This window comes from Oncorhynchus gorbuscha, unplaced genomic scaffold, assembly GCF_021184085.1.
Source record: "Oncorhynchus gorbuscha isolate QuinsamMale2020 ecotype Even-year unplaced genomic scaffold, OgorEven_v1.0 Un_scaffold_1017, whole genome shotgun sequence".
Lineage (NCBI taxonomy): Eukaryota > Metazoa > Chordata > Actinopteri > Salmoniformes > Salmonidae > Oncorhynchus > Oncorhynchus gorbuscha.
In genome coordinates, this window is record NW_025745930.1 from 5,001 (window position 1) to 25,000 (window position 20,000).

The following is a 20,000-nucleotide window of genomic DNA, read 5'->3' on the forward strand; positions in this document are numbered from 1 at the left end:
TATGTATAGGTGGAGAGGGGGGATAATGATATTATTCTATGTGTAGGTGGGGAGGGGTGTGGATAATGATATTATTCTATGTGTAGGTGGGGAGGGGTGTGGATAATGATATTATTCTATGTGTAGGTGGGGAGGGGGGATAATGATATTATTCTATGTGTAGGTGGGGAGGGGGAGGGGGATAATGATATTATTCTATGTGTAGGTGGGGAGGGGATAATGATATTATTCTATGTGTAGGTGGGGAGGCGGATACTGATATTATTCTATGTGTAGGTGGGGAGGGGGATAATGATATTATTCTATGTGTAGGCGGGGAGGGGATAATGATATTATTCTATGTGTAGGTGGGGAGGGGGATAATGATATTATTCTATGTGTAGGTGGGGAGGGGGATAATGATATTATTCTATGTGTAGGTGGGGAGGGGGGAAGGGGGATAATGATATAATAAAGGTTAGGGAGTCACTGGAGGAGAGGTTGGGGAATCACTGGAGGAGAGGATAGGGATTTACTGGAGGAGAGGATAGGGAGTCACTGGAGGAGAGGTTAGGGAATCACTGGAGGAGAGGATAGGGAATCACTGGAGGAGAGGATAGGGATTTACTGGAGGAGAGGATAGGGAATCACTGGAGGAGAGGATAGGGAATCACTGGAGGAGAGGCTGGGGAATCACTGGAGGAGAGGTTAGGGAGTCACTGGAGGAGAGGTTAGGGATTTACTGGAGGAGAGATTGGGGAATCACTGGAGGAGAGGATAGGGATTTACTGGAGGAGAGGATAGGGAGTCACTGGAGGAGAGGTTAGGGAGTCACTGGAGGAGAGGATAGGGAATCACTGGAGGAGAGGATAGGGATTTACTGGAGGAGAGGATAGGGAGTCACTGGAGGAGAGGATAGGGAGTAACTGGAGGAGAGGTTAGGGAGTCACTGGAGGAGGGGTTAGGGAGTCACTGGAGGAGAGGATAGGGAGTCACTGGAGGAGAGGTTAGGGAATTACTGGAGGAGAGGTTAGGGAGTCACTGGAGGAGAGGTTAGGGATTTACTGGAGGAGAGGATAGGAAGTCACTGGAGGAGAGGTTAGGGAGTCACTGGAGGAGAGGTTAGGGAATCACTGGAGGATGGGTTTGGGAATCACTGGAGGATGGGTTTGGGAATCACTGGAGGAGAGGTTAAGGAGTCACTGGAGGAGAGGTTAGGGAATCACTGGAAGATGGGTTTGGGAATCACTGGAGGATGGGTTTGGGAATCACTGGAGGAGAGGTTAGGGAATCACTGGAGGAGAGGATAGGGAGTCACTGGAGGAGAGGATAGGGATTTACTGGAGGAGAGGATAGGGAGTCACTGGAGGAGAGGTTAGGGAGTCACTGGAGAAGAGGTTTGGGAGTCACTGGAGGAGAGGATAGGGAGTCACTGGAGGAGAGGTTAGGGAATCACTGGAGGAGAGGTTAGGGAGTCACTGGAGGAGAGGTTAGGGAGTCACTGGAGGAGAGGTTAGGGAATTACTGGAGGAGAGGTTAGGGATTCACTGGAGGAGAGGTTAGGGAATCACTGGAGGATGGGTTTGGGAATCACTGGAGGAGAGGTTAGGGATTTACTGGAGGAGGGGATAGGGAGTCACTGGAGGAGAGGATAGGGAGTCACTGGAGGAGAGGATAGGGAGTCACTGGAGGAGAGGTTAGGGAGTCACTGGAGGAGAGGTTAGGGATTTACTGGAGGAGAGGATAGGGAGTCACTGGAGGAGGGGATAGGAAGTCACTGGAGGAGAGGTTAGGGAATCACTGGAGGATGGGTTTGAGAATCACTGGAGGATGGGTTTGGGAATCACTGGAGGAGAGGTTAGGGAGTCACTGGAGGAGAGGTTGGGGAATCACTGGAGGACGGGTTTGGGAATCACTGGAGGAGAGGTTAGGGAATCACTGGAGGATGGGTTTGGGAATCACTGGAGGATGAGTTTGGGAATCACTGGAGGATGGGTTTGGGAATCACTGGAGGATGGGTTTGGGAATCACTGGAGGAAAGGTTAGGGGTCACTGGAGGAGAGGTTCGGGAATCACTGGAGGATGGGTTTGGGAATCACTGGAGGATGGGTTTGGGAATCACTGGAGGAGATGTTAGGGAATCACTGGAGGATGGGTTTGGGAATCACTGGAGGATGGGTTTGGGAATCACTGGAGGAGAGGTTAGGGATTGACTGGAATAGAGTTTAGTGAGTCACAGCTCTATCACCATATGTCCTTATCTCTTCAGATCTCAATGAGTGCCAGGGGACACCACAGGTTTGTGGCAGCAACTCCGCTTGCCTCAACTCCATCGGGAGCTTCAAATGCCAGTGTCAACCTGGGTTCAGATCCACAACGACTGTCAACTTTACTGCTCTCACTGGGGAGTGTAAGGGTGAGGATTCAAGTGTGTGTGTGTGTGTGTGTGTGTGTGTGTGTGTGTGTGTGTGTGTGTGTGTGTGTGTGTGTGTGTGTGTGTGTGTGTGTGTGTGTGTGTGTGTGTGTGTGTGTGTGTGTGTGTGTGTGTGTGTGTGTGTGTGTGTGTGTGTGTGTGTGTGTGTGTGTGTGTGTGCTACATGTCAAAGGAATCTCTCTCTCTCTCCCCCTCTCCCCCTCTCTCCCTCTATCCATCCCTCTCTCTCTCCCCCCCCTATCCCTCTCGCTCCCTCTCTCTCTCTCCTCTCTCCCTCTCTCTCGCTTCTCCTCTCTCTCTCTCCCTCTCTATCCCTCTCCCCCTCTCTCCCTCTCCCCCTCTATCCATCCCTCCCCCTCTCTCTCTCTCCCTCTCTCCCTCTCTCTCGCTTCCCCCTCTCTCCCTCTCTCTCCCTCTCCCCCTCTATCCATCCCTCCCTCTCTCTCTCCCCTCCCCCTCTCTCTCTCTCTCTCTCCTACCCCTCTCTCTCTCTTTCTCTCCCTCAGACATAGATGAGTGTAATGTAACTGCTGGTATCTGTGGAGAGGAAGGGACCTGTCAGAACCAGGAAGGAAGCTACAGTTGCCTCTGTCTACCTGGATACAGTAATTATGGCAACAAACAGGCGAGGTGCTCAGGTGAGGACAGAATCTGGTACCATGATGCACTGCTTCCCATTATATGGTACATTAAGTTACGAAGAGGAACGAGAACAGGGTTCCTATTTGAACAGTCTTTAATTACGGCTATATCTAACATAACATACATATATATCGAACATAACATAACATCTATCTATCTATATCTAACATAACATCTATCTATATCTAACATAACATAACATATATCTATCTATATCTAACATAACATAATTTTGGGGCGGCAGCGTAGCCTAGTGGTTAGAGTGTTGGACTAGTAACCGGAAGGTTGCGAGTTCAAACCCCCGAGCTGACAAGGTACAAATCTGTCGTTCTGCCCCTGAACACTGTTCCCAGGCCATCATTGAAAATAAGAATATGTTCTTATCTGACTTGCCTGGTTAAATAAATGTAAAAATAAATATATCTATCTAATATCTATCTATATCTAATATCTACAGTGCAGCTATTAAACAAGCTAAGTGTCAGTATAGAGACAAAGTAGAATCTCAATTCAACGGCTCAGACACAAGAGGTATGTGGCAGGGTCTACAGTCAATCACGGACTATAAGAAGAAACCCAGCTCAGTCACGGACCAGGATGTCTTGCTCTCAGGCAGACTAAATAACTTTTTTTCCCGCTTTGAGGACAATACAGTGCCACTGACACAGCCTGCAATGAAAACATGCGGTCTCTCCTTCACTGCAGCCGAGGTGAGTAAAACATTTAAACGTGTTAACCCTCGCAAGGCTGCAGGCCCAGACGGCATCCCCAGCCGCGCCCTCAGGGCATCTGCAGACCAGCTGGCTGGTGTGTTTACGGACATATTCAATCAATCCCTATACCAGTCTGCTGTTCCCACATGCTTCAAGAGGGCCACCATTGTTCCTGTTCCCAAGAAAGCTAAGGTAACTGAGCTAAACAACTACCGCCCGTAGCACTCACTTCCGTCGTCATGAAGTGCTTTGAGAGACTAGTCAAGGACCATATCACCTCCACCGTACCTGACACCCTAGACCCACTCCAATTTGCTTACCGCCCAAATAGGTCCACAGACGACGCAATCTCAACCACACTGCACACTGCCCTAACCCATCTGGACAAGAGGAATACCTATGTGAGAATGCTGTTCATCGACTACAGCACGGCATTTAACACCATAGTACCCTCCAAGCTCGTCATCAAGCTCGAGACCCTGGGTCTAGACCCCGCCCTGTGCAACTGGGTACTGGACTTCCTGACGGGCCGCCCCCAGGTGGTGAGGGTAGGCAACAACATCTCCACCCCGCTGATCCTCAACACTGGGGCCCCACAAGGGTGCGTTCTGAGCCCTCTCCTGTACTCCCTGTTCACCCTTCACCCACGACTGCGCGGCAACGCATGCCTCCAATTCAATCATCAAGTTTGCGGACGACACAACAGTGGTAGGCTTGATTACCAACAACGACGAGACGGCCTACAGGGAGGAGGTGAGGGCCCTCGGAGTGTGGTGTCAGGACAATAACCTCACACTCAATGTCAACAAAACTAAGGAGATGATTGTGGACTTTAGGAAACAGCAGAGGGAACACCCCCCTATCCACATCGATGAAACAGTAGTGGAGAGGGTAGTAAGTTTTAAGTTCCTCGGCATACACATCACAGACAAACTGAATTGGTCCACTCACACAGACAGCATCGTGAAGAAGGCGCAGCAGCGTCTCTTCAACCTCAGGAGGCTGAAGAAATTTGGCTTGTCACCAAAAGCACTCACAAACTTCTACAGATGCACAATCGAGAGCATCCTGGCGGGCTGTATCACCGCCTGGTACGGCAGCTGCTCCGCCCACAACCGTAAGGCTCTCCAGAGGGTAGTGAGGTCTGCACAACGTATCACTGGGGGCAAACTACCTGCCCTCCAGGACACCTACACCACCCGATGTTACAGGAAGGCCATAAAGATCATCAAGGACAACACCCACCCGAGCCACTGCCTGTTCACCCCGCTATCATCCAGAAGGCGAGGTCAGTACAGGTGCATCAAAGCTGGGACCGAGAGACTGAAAAACAGCTTCTATCTCAAGGCCATCAGACTGTTAAACAGCAACCACTAACATTGAGTGTCTGCTGCCAACACACTGACTCAACTCCAGCCACTTCAATAATGGGAATTGATGGGAAAGGATGTAAAATATATCACTAGCCACTTTAAACAATGCTACCTAATATAATGTTTACATATCCTACATTATTCATCTCATATGTATACGTATATACTGTAACTCTATCATCTACTGCATCTTTATGTAATACATGTATCACTAGCCACTTTAACTATGCCACCTTGTTTACATACTCATCTCATATGTATATACTGTACTCGATACCATCTACTGTATCTTGCCTATGCTGCTCTGTACCATCACTCATTCATATATCTTTATGTACATATTCTTTATCCCCTTACACTGTGTATAAGAAATTAGTTTTAGAATTTTTAGTTAGATTACTTGTTGGTTATTACTGCATTGTCGGAACTGGAAGCACAAGCATTTCGCTACACTCGCATTAACATCTGCTAACCATGTGTATGGGACAAATAAAATTTGATTTGATTTGATTCTTTATCTAACATAACATCTATCTATATCGAACATAACATAACATCTATCTATCTATATCTAACATAACATCTATCTATATCTAACACAACATAACATCTATCTATATCTAACATAACATCTACCTATCTATATCTAACATAACATCTATCTATCTATCTATATCTAACATAACATAAATAATAATAATAATAATAATAATATATGCCATTTAGCAGACGCTTTTATCCAAAGCGACTTACAGTCATGTGTGCATACATTCTACGTATGGGTGGTCCCGGGGATCGAACCCACTACCCTGGCGTTACAAGCGCCATGCTCTACCAACTGAGCTACAGAAGGTGGTCTAACTCTATCTATATCTAACATAACATAACATCTATCTATCTATATCAATTGGCCAAGATAAAGCAAAGCAGTTCGACACATACAATGACACAGAGTTACACATGGAGTAAAACAAACATACAGTCAATAATACAGTATAAACAAGACTATATACAATGTGAGCAAATGAGGTGAGCTAAGGGAGGTAAAGGCAAAATAAGGCCATGGTGGCAAAGTAAATACAATATAGCAAGTAAAACACTGGAATGGTAGATTTGCAATGGAAGAATGTGCAACGTAGAAATAAAAATAATAGGGTGCAAAGGAGCAAAATGTATAAATACAGTAGGGAAAGAGGTAGTTGTTTGGGCTAAAATATAGGTGGGCTATGTACAGGTGCAGTAATATGTGAGCTGCTCTGACAGTTGGTGCTTAAAGCTAGTGAGGGAGATACGTGTTTCCAGTTTCAGTGCTTTTTGTAGTTCGTTCCAGTCATTGGCAGCAGAGAACTGGAAGGAGATGCGGCCAAAGAAAGAATTGGTTTTGGGGGTGACTAGAGATATACCTGCTGGAGCGTGTGCTACAGGTGGGAGATGCTATGGTGACCAGCGAGCTGAGATAAAGGGGGACTTTACCTAGCAGGGTCTTGTAGATGACATGGAGCCAGTGGGTTTGGCGACGAGTATGAAGCGAGGGCCAGCCAACGAGAGCGTACAGGTCGCAATGGTGGGTAGTATATGGGGCTTTGGTGACAAAACGGATTGCACTGTGATAGACTGCATCCAATTTGTTGAGTAGGGTATTGGAGGCTATTTTGTAAATGACATCGTCAAAGTCGAGGATTGGTAGGATGGGTCAGTTTTACAAGGGTATGTTTGGCAGCATGAGTGAAGGATGCTTTGTTGCGAAATAGGAAGCCAATTCTAGATTTAACTTTGGATTGGAGATGTTTGATATGGGTCTGGAAGGAGAGTTTACAGTCTAACCAGTATTTGTAGTTGTCCACGTATTCTAAGTCAGAGCCGTCCAGAGTAGTGATGTTGGACAGGCGGGCAGGTGCGGGTAGCGATCAGTTGAAGAGTATGCATTTAGTTTTACTTGTATTTAAGAACAGATGGAGGCCACGGAAGGAGAGTTGTATGGCATTGAAGCTTGCCTGGAGGGTTGTTAACACAGTGTCCAAAGAAGGGCCAGACGTATACAGAATGGTGTCGTCTGCGTAGAGGTGGATCAGAGACTCACCAGCAGCAAGAGCGACATCATTGATGTATACAGAGAAGAGAGTCGGTCCAAGAATTGAACCCTGTGGCACCCCCATAGAAACTGCCAGAGGTCCGGACAGCAGACCCTCCGATTTGACACACTGAACTCTATCAGAGAAGTAGTTGGTGAACCAGGCGAGGCAACCATTTGAGAAACCAAGGCTGTCGAGTCTGCCGATGAGGATGTGGTGATTGACAGAGTCGAAAGCCTTGGCCAGATCAATGAACACGGCTGCACAGTAATGTTTCTTATCGATGGCGGTTAAGATATCGTTTAGGACCTTGAGCGTGGCTGAGGTGCACCCATGACCAGCTCTGAAACCAGATTGCATAGTAGAGAAGGTATGGTGAGATTCGAAATGGTCGGTAATCTGTTTGTTGACTTGGCTTTCGAAGACCTTAGAAAGGCATGGTAGGATAGATATAGGTCTGTAGCAGTTTGGGTCAAGAGTGTCCCCCCCTTTGAAGAGGGGGATGACCGCAGCTGCTTTCCAATCTTTGGGGATCTCAGACGACATGAAAGAGAGGTTGAACAGGCTAGTAATAGGGGTGGCAACAATTTCGACAGATAATTTTAGAAAGAAAGGGTCCAGATTGTCTAGCCCGACTGATTTGTAGGGGTCCAGATTTTGCAGCTCTTTCAGAACATCAGCTGAACGGATTTGGAAGAAGGAGAAATGATAACAGACCTACATGTATGTTCTCTCTCATCTGTCCAGTTGTTAACTCAAATCAAATCAAATGTTATTTGTCATTATGTTATGCACCGAATACAACAGGTGTAGTGTTGTACCTTACAGTGAAATGCTGAATACAACAGGTGTAGTGTTGTACCTTACAGTGAAATGCTGAATACAACAGGTGTAGTAGACCTTACAGTGAAATGCTGAATACAACAGGTGTAGTAGATCTTACAGTGAAATGCCGAATACAGCAGGTGTAGTAGACCTCACAGTGAAATGCTGAATACAACAGGTGTAGTGTTGTACCTTACAGTGAAATGCTGAATACAACAGGTGTAGTGTTGTACCTTACAGTGAAATGCTGAATACAACAGGTGTAGTGTTGTACCTTACAGTGAAATGCTGAATACAACAGGTGTAGTGTTGTACCTTACAGTGAAATGCTGAATACAACAGGTGTAGTAGACCTTACAGTGAAATGCTGAATACAACAGGTGTAGTAGTGTTGTACCTTACAGTGAAATGCTGAATACAACAGGTGTAGTGTTGTACCTTACAGTGAAATGCTGAATACAACAGGTGTAGTAGACCTCACAGTGAAATGCTGAATACAACAGGTGTAGTAGACCTTACAGTGAAATGCTGAATACAGGTGTAGTAGGCCTTACAGTGAAATGCTGAATACAACAGGTGTAGTAGACCTTACAGTACAGTGAAATGAAATGCTGAATACAACAGGTGTAGTAGACCTCACAGTGAAATGCTGAATACAACAGGTGTAGTAGACCTTACAGTGAAATGCTGAATACAACAGGTGTAGTAGACCTCACAGTAGACAACAGGTGTAGTAGACCTCACAGTGAAATGCTGAATACAACAGGTGTAGTAGACCTTACAGTGAAATGCTGAATACAACAGGTGTAGTAGACCTTACAGTGAAATGCTGAATACAACAGGTGTAGTAGACCTCACAGTGAAATGCTGAATACAACAGGTGTAGTAGACCTTACAGTGAAATGCTGAATACAACAGGTGTAGTAGACCTTACAGTGAAATGCTGAATACAACAGGTGTAGTAGGCCTTACAGTGAAATGCTGAATACAACAGGTGTAGTAGACCTTACAGTGATATGCTGAATACAACAGGTGTAGTAGACTTTACAGTGATATGCTGACTGATAAGCCTTTAACCAACAATGCAGTTTTAAGACAAATAAGTTTAAAAAAAATAATAATAATAATAATTAAAGAGCAGTAGTAAATAACAATAGCGGGGCGAAATACAGGGGGTACCGGTACAGAGTCAATGTGTCAATGTGGAGGCTATATACAGGGGGTACCGGTACAGAGTCAATGTGTCAATGTGGAGGCTATATACAGGGGGTACCGGTACAGAGTCAATGTGTCAATGTGGAGGCTATATACAGGGGGTACCGGTACAGAGTCAATGTGTCAATGTGGAGGCTATATACAGGGGGTACCGGTACAGAGTCAATGTGTCAATGTGGAGGCTATATACAGGGGGTACCGGTACAGAGTCAATGTGTCAATGTGGAGGCTATATACAGGGGGTACCGGTACAGAGTCAATGTGTCAATGTGGAGGCTATATACAGGGGGTACCGGTACAGAGTCAATGTGGAGGCTATATACAGGGGGTACCAGTACAGAGTCAATGTGGAGGCTATATACAGGGGGTACCAGTACAGAGTCAATGTGGAGGCGATATACAGGGGGTACTGGTACAGAGTCAAAGTGGAGGCTATATGCAGGGGGTACCGGTACAGAGTCAATGAGGAGGCGATATACAGGGGGTACCGGAACAGAGTCAATGTGTCAATGTGGAGGCTATATACAGGGGGTACCGGAACAGAGTCAATGTGTGGGGGCACTGGTTTGTTGAGGTAATTGAGGTAATATGTACATGTAGGTAGATTTAAAGTGACTGCATCAATAATAAACAGAGAGTAGCAGCAATGTAAAGGAGAGGGAGGGGGCAATGCAAATAGTCTGGGAGCCATTTGAATAGCTGTTCACGAGTCTTATGGCTTGGGGCTAGAAGCTGTTTAGACTCTTGGACCCAGAGAGAACAACCTATGACTAGATTGGCTGGAATCTTTGACAAGTTTTATGGCTTTCCTCTGCCACCGCCTGGTATAGAGGTCTTGGATCTGAGGACCAATTTCAGTCTCCTGGGGGGGGGGACAATAGGCATTGGCGTGACCTCTTCACAAATGTCTTGTTGTGTTAGGACCATGATAGTTTGTTGGTGATGTGAACACCAAGGAACTTGAAGCTCTCAACCTGCTCCACTACAGACCCGTTGATGAGAATGGGGGCGTGCTTAGTCCTCCTTTTCCTGTAGTCCACAATCACAATAACTGTCATCCAAATGAAAGCTAGACAGTCAGTGAGCATCTAAAATTCCAAAAGCAATGGATATTTTGGATAATTGGACGCCGAGGGTACAGTGCCTTGCGAAAGTATTCGGCCCCCTTGAACTTTGCGACCTTTTGCCACATTTCAGGCTTCAAACATAAAGATATAAAACTGTATTTTTTTGTGAAGAATCAACAACAAGTGGGACACAATCTTGAAGTGGAATGACATTTATTGAATATTTCAAACTTTTTTAACAAATCAAAAACTGAAAAATTGGGCGTGCAAAATTATTCAGCCCCTTTACTTTCAGTGCAGCAAACTCTCACCAGAAGTTCAGTGAGGATCTCTGAATGATCCAATGTTGACCTAAATGACTAATGATGATAAATACAATCCACCTGTGTGTAATCAAGTCTCCGCATATATGCACCTGCACTGTGATAGTCTCAGAGGTCCGTTAAAATCGCAGAGAGCATCATGAAGAACAAGGAACACACCAGGCAGGTCCGAGATACTGTTGTGAAGAAGTTTAAAGCTGGATTTGGATACAAAAAGATTTCCCAAGCTTTATACATCCCAAGGAGCACTGTGCAAGCGATAATATTGAAATGGAAGGAGTATCAGACCACTGCAAATCTACCAAGACCTGGCCGTCCCTCTAAACTTTCAGCTCATACAAGGAGAAGACTGATCAGAGATGCAGCCAAGAGGCCCATGATCACTCTGGATGAACTGCAGAGATCTACAGCTGAGGTGGGAGACTCTGTCCATAGGACAACAATCAGTCGTTTATTGCAGAGTGTCAAGAAGAAAGCCATTTCTTAAAGATATCCATAAAAAGTGTCGTTTGAAGTTTGCCACAAGCCACCTGGGAGACACACCAAACATGTGGAAGAAGGTGCTCTGGTCAGATGAAACCAAAATGTAACTTTTTGGCAACAATGCAAAACGTTATGTTTGGCGTAAAAGCAACACAGCTCATCACCCTGAACACAACATCCCCACTGTCAAACATGGTGGTGGCAGCATCATGGTTTGGGCCTGCTTTTCTTCAGCAGGGACAGGGAAGATGGTTAAAATTGATGGGAAGATGGATGGAGCCAAATACAGGACCATTCTGGAAGAAAACCTGATGGAGTCTGCAAAAGACCTGAGACTGGGACGGAGATTTGTCTTCCAACAAGACAATGATATAAAGCAAAATCTACAATGGAATGGTCCAAAAATAAACATATCCAGGTGTTAGAATGGCCAAGTCAAAGTCCAGACCTGAATCCAATCGAGAATCTGTGGAAAGAACTGAAAACTGCTGTTCACAAATGCTCTCCATCCAACCTCACTGAGCTCGAGCTGTTTTGCAAGGAGGAATGGGAAAAAAATTCAGTCTCTCGATGTGCAAAACTGATAGAGACAAACCCCAAGCGACTTACAGCTGTAATCGCAGCAAAATTTGGCGCTACAAAGTATTAACTTAAGGGGGCTGAATAATTTTGCACGCCCAATTTTTCAGTTTTTGATTTGTTAAAAAAGTTTGAAATATCCAATAAATGTCGTTCCACTTCATGATTGTGTCCCACTTGTTGTTGATTCTTCACAAAAAAATACAGTTTTATATCTTTATGTTTGAAGCCTGAAATGTGGCAAAAGGTCGCAAAGTTCAAGGGGGCCGAATACTTTCGCAAGGCACTGTATATATCCAATTTTAAGTGTAGTCCTCCAGACCTCGTTGAAGCCAAATGAGGCCCACTTGGCAAAATGACCCCCCTGAACTAGACTGTTAGAGTTCACTACCCTCACTGAAGGGTAACGGACTATATAAGGGACTATATAAACTGATCTGAGTGTGACCCCCCTGAACTAGACTGTTAGAGAGGTCACTACCCTCACTGTTCCCAATACTACTTCCTCAAACAGAGGTCACTACCCTCACTGTTCCCAATACTACTTCCCCAAACAGAGGTCACTACCCTCACTGTTCCCAATACTACTTCCTCAAACAGAGGTTACTGTTGTGCCACTGCAAACCGCCCCATGAGGACAGGTCTAGGTTCAGTTTTACTGTGTAAGCCTGGATAATGATGATCAGTAAGGGACAATGTAAACTGATCTGAGTGTGGTGCTTATAATACAGTAGGGACTTTCCTCTGTTGCTGTAGATACCGTTATTCCACTGGCAGCTTCCTTTTCTAGTCTTGAGGCCCAAATGACACCCCTTTCCCTATATAGTGCACTACATTAGACCAGGGCCCTATTCCCTGTATAGTGCACTACATTAGACCAGGGCCCATAGAGCACTATACAATAGGTTGTCATTTGGGATGCGTCCTAGGATGGTTACCATGGAAACCTGTCATCACTGGTGTGCTGTGGGTTTCTGGGTGTTTTAATCTCCACCTCAACTTCCTCTCTGTCTCATGTCTTCATTTATATCTTAGTTAGTTGGTATCTAATGGTTAACATGGTTACCCATGGCAACAACTTTAATCTACTATTGTGGTGTGGTGTGTTGTGTTGTTGTGTTGTGATGTGTATTGTGTTGTTGTGGTATGGTGTTGTGTTGGGGGGTGTGGTGTGTGGTGGTGTGTTGTTGTGGTATGGTGTTGTGTTGGGGGGTGTGGTGTGTGGTGGTGTGTTGTTGTGGTATGGTGTTGTGTTGTGTTGGGGTGTGTGTTGTGTAGTGTTGTTGTGGTGTGTATTGTGGTGTGGTGTGTATTGTGGTGTGTGGTGTGTTGTGATGTGTTGTGTTGTTGTATTGTGGTGTGTAGTGTTGTGGTGTGTAGTGTTGTGGTGTGTAGTGTTGTGGGGTGTGTTGTGTAGTGTTGTTGTTGTGTGTATTGTGTTGTGATGTTGTATTGTGGTGTGTGTTGTGTAGTGTTGTTGTATTGTGGTGTGTGTTGTGTAGTGTTGTTGTATTGTGGTGTGGTGTGTTGTATTGTGTTGTGGTGTGTTTTGTTGGGGTGTGTGGTGTGTGGTGTGGTGTGTGGTGTGTGGTGTGGTGTGTAGTGTTGTTGTATTGTGGTGTGTTGTGTTGTTGTGTTGTGGTGTGTAGTGTTGTTGTATTGTGGTGTGGTGTGTTGTATTGTGTTGTGGTGTGTTGTGGTGTGTAGTGTTGTTGTATTGTGGTGTGTTGTGGTGTGTTGTGTTGGGGTGTGTGGTGTGTTGTGGTGTGTGGTGTATTGTGGTGTGTTGTGGTGTGGTGTGTGGTGTATTGTGGTGTGTTGTGGTGTGGTGTGTGGTGTGGTGTGTTGTGGTGTGTTGTGGTGTGTGGTGTGGTGTGGTGTGTGGTGTGGTGTGTTGTATTGTGGTGTGTTGTGGTGTGTTGTGTTGGGGTGTGTGGTGTGTTGTGGTGTGTGGTGTGTTGTGGTGTGTGGTGTGGTGTGTGGTGTGGTGTGTTGTGGTGTGTTGTGGTGTGTTGTGTTGGGGTGTGTGGTGTGTTGTGGTGTGGTGTGGTGTGTGGTGTGGTGTGTTGTATTGTGGTGTGTTGTGTTGGGGTGTGTGGTGTGTTGTGGTGTGTGGTGTGGTGTGGTGTGTGGTGTGGTGTGGTGTGGTGTGTTGTGGTGTGGTGTGTTGTGGTGTGGTGTGGTGTGTGGTGTGGTGTGGTGTGTGGTGTGGTGTGGTGTGTTGTGTTGGGGTGTGTGGTGTGTTGTGGTGTGTGGTGTGGTGTGGTGTGTGGTGTGGTGTGGTGTGGTGTGTTGTGGTGTGTTGTGTTGGGGTGTGTGGTGTGTTGTGGTGTGGTGTGTGGTGTGGTGTGTTGTATTGTGGTGTGTTGTGTTGGGGTGTGTGGTGTGTTGTGGTGTGTGGTGTGGTGTGGTGTGTGGTGTGGTGTGGTGTGGTGTGTTGTGTTGTGTTGTGTTGTGGTGTGGTGTGGTGTGTTGTGGTGTGGTGTGGTGTGTGGTGTGGTGTGGTGTGTTGTGTTGGGGTGTGTGGTGTGTTGGGGTGTGTGGTGTGGTGTGGTGTGTGGTGTGGTGTGGTGTGGTGTGGTGTGTTGTGGTGTGTTGTGGTGTGGTGTGTTGTGGTGTGGTGTGTGGTGTGGTGTGTTCTATTGTCATTGTGTTGTGTTGTATTTGCATTTATTAAGGATCCCCATTAGTTCCAGTCAAGGCAGCAGCTACTCTTCCTGGGGTCCAGCAACATTAAAGCAGTTTTAAAAACATTACAAAACATTCACAGCAGATTTCACAACACACTAAGTGTGTGTCCTTTAGGCCGTTACTCAAGTACCACATACAGTATCTACACCACAACATCCATGTGTAGTGCGAATGTTATCATGTGTGTGTGTGCATGTCTGTTATCATGTGTGTGTGTATGTCTGTTATCATGTGTGTGTGCATGTCTGTTATCATGTGTGTGTGTGCATGTCTGTTATCATGTGTGTGTGTGCATGTCTGTTATCATGTGTGTGTGTGTGTCTGTTATCATGTGTGTGTGTGTGTGCATGTCTGTTATCATGTGTGTGTGTGTATGTCTGTTATCATGTGTGTGTGTGTGCATGTCTGTTATCATGTGTGTGTGTGTGTGCATGTCTGTTATCATGTGTGTGTGCGCATGTCTGTTATCATGTGTGTGTGTGCATGTCTGTTATCATGTGTGTGTGTGTGTGTGCATGTCTGTTATCATGTGTGTGTGTGTGTGTGTGCATGTCTGTTATCATGTGTGTATGTGTGTGCATGTCTGTTATCATGTGTGTGTGCATGTCTGTTATCATGTGTGTGTGCATGTCTGTTATCATGTGTGTGTGTGCATGTCTGTTATCATGTGTGTGTGTGTGTGTATGTCTGTTATCATGTGTGTGTGTGTGTGCATGTCTGTTATCATGTGTGTGTGTGTGTGTATGTCTGTTATCATGTGTGTGTGTGTGTACATGTCTGTTATCATGTGTGTGTGTGTGTGTATGTCTGTTATCGTGTGTGTGTGTGTGTGTGTGTGTGTGTGTGTGTGTGTGTGTGTGTGTGTGTGTGTGTGTGTGTGTGTGTGTGTGTGTGTGTGTGTGTGTGTGTGTGTGTGTGTGTGTGTGTGTGTGTGTGTGTGTGTGTGTGTGTGCATGTCTGTTATCATGTGTGTGTGTGTGTGTATGTCTGTTATCATGTGTGTGTGTGTGTGCATGTCTGTTATCGTGTGTGTGTGTGTGTATGTCTGTTATCATGTGTGTGTGTGCATGTCTGTTATCATGTGTGTGTGCATGTCTGTTATCATGTGTGTGTGCATGTCTGTTATCATGTGTGTGTGTGTGTGTGTGTTATCATGTGTGTGTGCATGTCTGTTATCATGTGTGTGTGTGTGCATGTCTGTTATCATGTGTGTGTGTGTACATGTCTGTTATCATGTGTGTGTGTGTGCATGTCTGTTATCATGTGTGTGTGTGTGCATGTCTGTTATCATGTGTGTGTGTATGTCTGTTATCATGTGTGTGTGTGTGTATGTCTGTTATCATGTGTGTGTGCATGTCTGTTATCATGTGTGTGTGCATGTCTGTTATCATGTGTGTGTGTGTGCATGTCTGTTATCATGTGTGTGTGTGTGTATGTCTGTTATCATGTGTGTGTGCATGTCTGTTATCATGTGTGTGTGCATGTCTGTTAGCATGTGTGTGTGTGTGCATGTCTGTTATCATGTGTGTGTGTGTATGTCTGTTATCATGTGTGTGTGCATGTCTGTTATCATGTGTGTGTGTGTGCATGTCTGTTATCATGTGTGTGTGTGTGTATGTCTGTTATCGTGTGTGTGTGTGCATGTCTGTTATCATGTGTGTGTGTGCATGTCTGTTATCATGTGTGTGTGTGCATGTCTGTTATCATGTGTGTGTGTGTGTGTATGTCTGTTATCATGTGTGTGTGTGTATGTCTGTTATCATGTGTGTGTGTGCATGTCTGTTATCATGTGTGTGTGTGTGCATGTCTGTTATCATGTGTGTGTGTATGTCTGTTATCATGTGTGTGTGTGTATGTCTGTTGTCGTGTGTGTGTGCATGTCTGTTATCGTGTGTGTGTGTGTGTGTGTGTGTGTGTGTGTGTGTGTGTGTGTGTGTGTGTGTGTGTGTGTGTGTGTGTGTGTGTGTGTGTGTGTGTGTGTGTGTGTGTGTGTGTGTGTGTGTGTGTGTGTTGCGAGTATCTCAGCTTATGTCTGTTATCGTGTTTGTGCTTATGTTTGTGTTGCTTCACAGTCCTCACTGTTCCATAATTTTTATCCATTTTTTAAACTTACTTGATGTGGAAGAGATTTCCATGTAGCCCTGGCTCTATGTAGTACTGTGTGTTTCCTGTAGTCTGTTCTGGACTTGGGTATTGTGAAGAGACCTCTAGTGGCATGTCTTGTGGGTTATCTGCCTAGTATGAAGATACACATCAATTGTTGTTGTGGTGCAGAAAAGACACAGGTGTGTTATTTGTCATTGTGTTGTTGTGCAGGTGGGATTGTTTAGTTGCGTAGGTGTGTAATGTTGTGTCCTGTTATGTTGTGTTGTGTTGTGTCCTGTTGTGTTATGTTGTGTTGTGTCCTGTTGTGTTGTGTTGTGTTGTGTTGTGTTGTGTTGTGTTGTGTTGTGTTGTGTTGTGTTGTGTTGTGTTGTGTTGTGTTGTGTTGTGTTGTTTTGTGTTGTGTTGTGTTGTGTTGTGTTGTGTTGTGTTGTGTTGTGTTGTGTTGTGTTGATCCAGGTGTGATGGTGTTGTGTTGTGGTGTGTTGTGTTGTGTTGTGTTGTGTTGTGTTATGTTGTGTAGGTGTGTTGTGTTGTGTTGTTTTGTGTTGTGTTGTGTTGTGTTATGTTGTGTAGGTGTGTTGTGTTGTGTTGTTTTGTGTTGTGTTATGTTGTTTTGTGTTGTGTTATGTTGTGTTGCGTTGTGTTGTGTTGTGTAGTGTTGATCCAGGTGTGATGGTGTTGTGTTGTGTTGTGTTGTGTTGTGTTGTGTTGTGTTGTGTTGTGTTGTGTTGTGTTGTGTGTTGTGTTGTGTTGTGTTGTGTTGTGTTGTGTTGTGTAGTGTTGATCCAGGTGTGATGGTGGTGTGTTGTGTTGTGTTATGTTGTGTTGTGTTGCCTTGTGTTGTGTTGTGTTGTGCTGTGTTGTGTTGTGTTGTGTTGTGTTGTGCTGTGTAGTGTTGATCCAGGTGTGATGGTGGTGTGTTGTGTTGTGTTATGTTGTGTTGTGTTGCCTTGTGTTGTGTTGTGTTGTGCTGTGTTGTGTTGTGTTGTGTTGTGTTGTGTTGTGTTGTGTTGTGTTGTGCTGTGCTGTGTTATGTTGTGTTGTTTTGTGTTGTGTTGTGCTGTGTAGTGTCGATCCAGGTGTGATGGCAGTGTTTTGTGTTTCCTTCAGTACTGACATGTGACCAGTTTAAAGGGGATGAGACTCCTGGACAGGTGAGTTCAAAACCCAGGCACCTCTGTTTTAATTAATACTTTCAAGAACCATCTTCTGACACTACAATATATGTCCTGCTATAAATGTTTTTACTCACATGAAGTCAATGAACTTCTCCTCGCTCTCAGAATGTCCCAGGTTTAGCTGGTCTCCTGCCTCTGATGAGGAACAGCTGTCTGGCGTTAAGTAACTCTGGGGAAGCAGCCGGAGGGAGACTGACTGGAGAGGTGTTACTGGAGGTAAACCACACACACACACACAGACACACACACACACACAAAAACACACACGCGCGCGCACACACGCACATCCACACACGGTGCAGTCATGCATCCATGTAAACCTATACACCTCGTTCACTCACTTCCTGTTTCCTGTTTCTACTTCCTGTTTGTAGAATGTCTTCACGCAGGTAGACAGTTTCCTGTCTCAAGGTATCCTAAGCAACAGCCGTGAGGTGAGTAGGTTGCTCGGCGCTGTGGAGGACGCCATGAAGCTCATAGCACCGCAGCTCAGAGACAACCACATCACCATGGAAACAGACCACACAGGTAACACACACAACCACACCACCATGGAAACAGACCACACAGGTAACACACACACCCACACCACCATGGAAACAGACCACACAGGTAACACACACAACCACACCACCATGGAAACAGACCACACAGGTAACACACACACCCACACCACCATGGAAACAGACCACACAGGTAACACACACACCCACACCACCATGGAAACAGACCACACAGGTAACACACACACCCACACCACCATGGAAACAGACCACACAGGTAACACACACACCCACACCACCATGGAAACAGACCACACAGGTAACACACACAACCACACCACCATGGAAACAGACCACACAGGTAACACACACACCCACACCACCATGGAAACAGACCACACAGGTAACACACACACCCACACCACCATGGAAACAGACCACACAGGTAACACACACCCACACCACCATGGAAACAGACCACACAGGTAACACACACACCCACACCACCATGGAAACAGACCACACAGGTAACACACACACCCACACCACCATGGAAACAGACCACACAGGTAACACACACACCCACACCACCATGGAAACAGACCACACAGGTAACACACACACCCACACCACCATGGAAACAGACCACACAGGTAACACACACACACACTCCTGAACACACACACACACACAAACATGCACACACACACACACACATGCACACACGAACATGCACACACACAACACACACACACACACACACACACACACACACACACACACACACACACACACACACACACACACACACACACACATGAACGCACATACACTCCTGAACACACTCATACACATCCTCCTTCACCTTTTACCTTGTCCTTGTACACAGAGGCTGAGATTGCAGTGAGGAGGAGACAGACTCCGGCCATTGGGCCAATCAGCCTGGCCAATGACAACGCTCGACTGGACACCAGCTGGGAGACAGCTACCGGCAACGGGACGTACCCAGGTAGGCTAATCTTCATCATCATCATCATCATCATCATCACCATAATCACCATCATCTCGGCCATTCCTCACAGACCTCAATTATTAAGCTATTTTTATTTATGGTAGTGCACATGTACCGCAGGTCATTGTGGACCTGTTCCCTCAATCGAATTTGGTTAATACACAAAGTAAAAGCCTCCTAGTGAATCTGTTTAGAATAACCAAGCTCCTATTATTGATATATACTAAGTATTTAGAACATCAAGTCAAAGATATCTTAAATCATTCCCCCACATTTGTAAATAAAGATCTCGTCACCACCTCTGTTGTGTACCAGTTCACCACTGGCCTGAAATAAACCCTCAATTCAGAGGTCAGGTCTTTGTCTTACGGATCCTGGATCTGCCCGTGCACGGTTTTCAGCAGTTCCTTGGGACGACAGAGGCAGGTATTGAGATCCGGTTCGAAGGACCAAATTGTTACGAGAATTATGTTCTCGATGTACTCGGTCTGCAACCCCAAATTTGTAAGATACTGGTTGAATGAAACAGACGGAGGCCCAGCTAAAATAGTCAAAATGTTTATTCACGAGAACGCTGGTTCAGTGTACAAAACCTTTCATTTTATACAGACTCCTTACGCACATACTTTCACACACGAACAGACTCCTTACGCACATACTTTCACACACAAACAGACTCCTTACGCACATACTTTCACACACAAACAGACTCCTTACGCACATACTTTCACACACAAACAGACTCCTTACGCACATACATTCACACACAAACAGAATGTATCCTATACACATACTGAAATTAGAA

General features: G+C 45.5%; 1 protein-coding gene across 1 annotated transcript in view; it reads left to right on the top strand.

Moving 5' to 3' along the window:
* LOC124021000 (adhesion G protein-coupled receptor E5-like) overlaps positions 1-20,000 on the top strand; it is a 39,174-nt gene that overhangs the window by 1,682 nt on the left and 17,492 nt on the right. Inside the window, exons 2-7 of the mRNA XM_046336313.1 lie at positions 2,249-2,395; positions 2,920-3,051; positions 17,613-17,656; positions 17,786-17,896; positions 18,055-18,208; positions 19,073-19,192. Of these exons, the coding sequence (XP_046192269.1) occupies positions 17,819-17,896; positions 18,055-18,208; positions 19,073-19,192 (352 nt within the window). The 5' untranslated portion in view covers positions 2,249-2,395; positions 2,920-3,051; positions 17,613-17,656; positions 17,786-17,818. The remainder of the gene's footprint in view (positions 1-2,248; positions 2,396-2,919; positions 3,052-17,612; positions 17,657-17,785; positions 17,897-18,054; positions 18,209-19,072; positions 19,193-20,000) is intronic.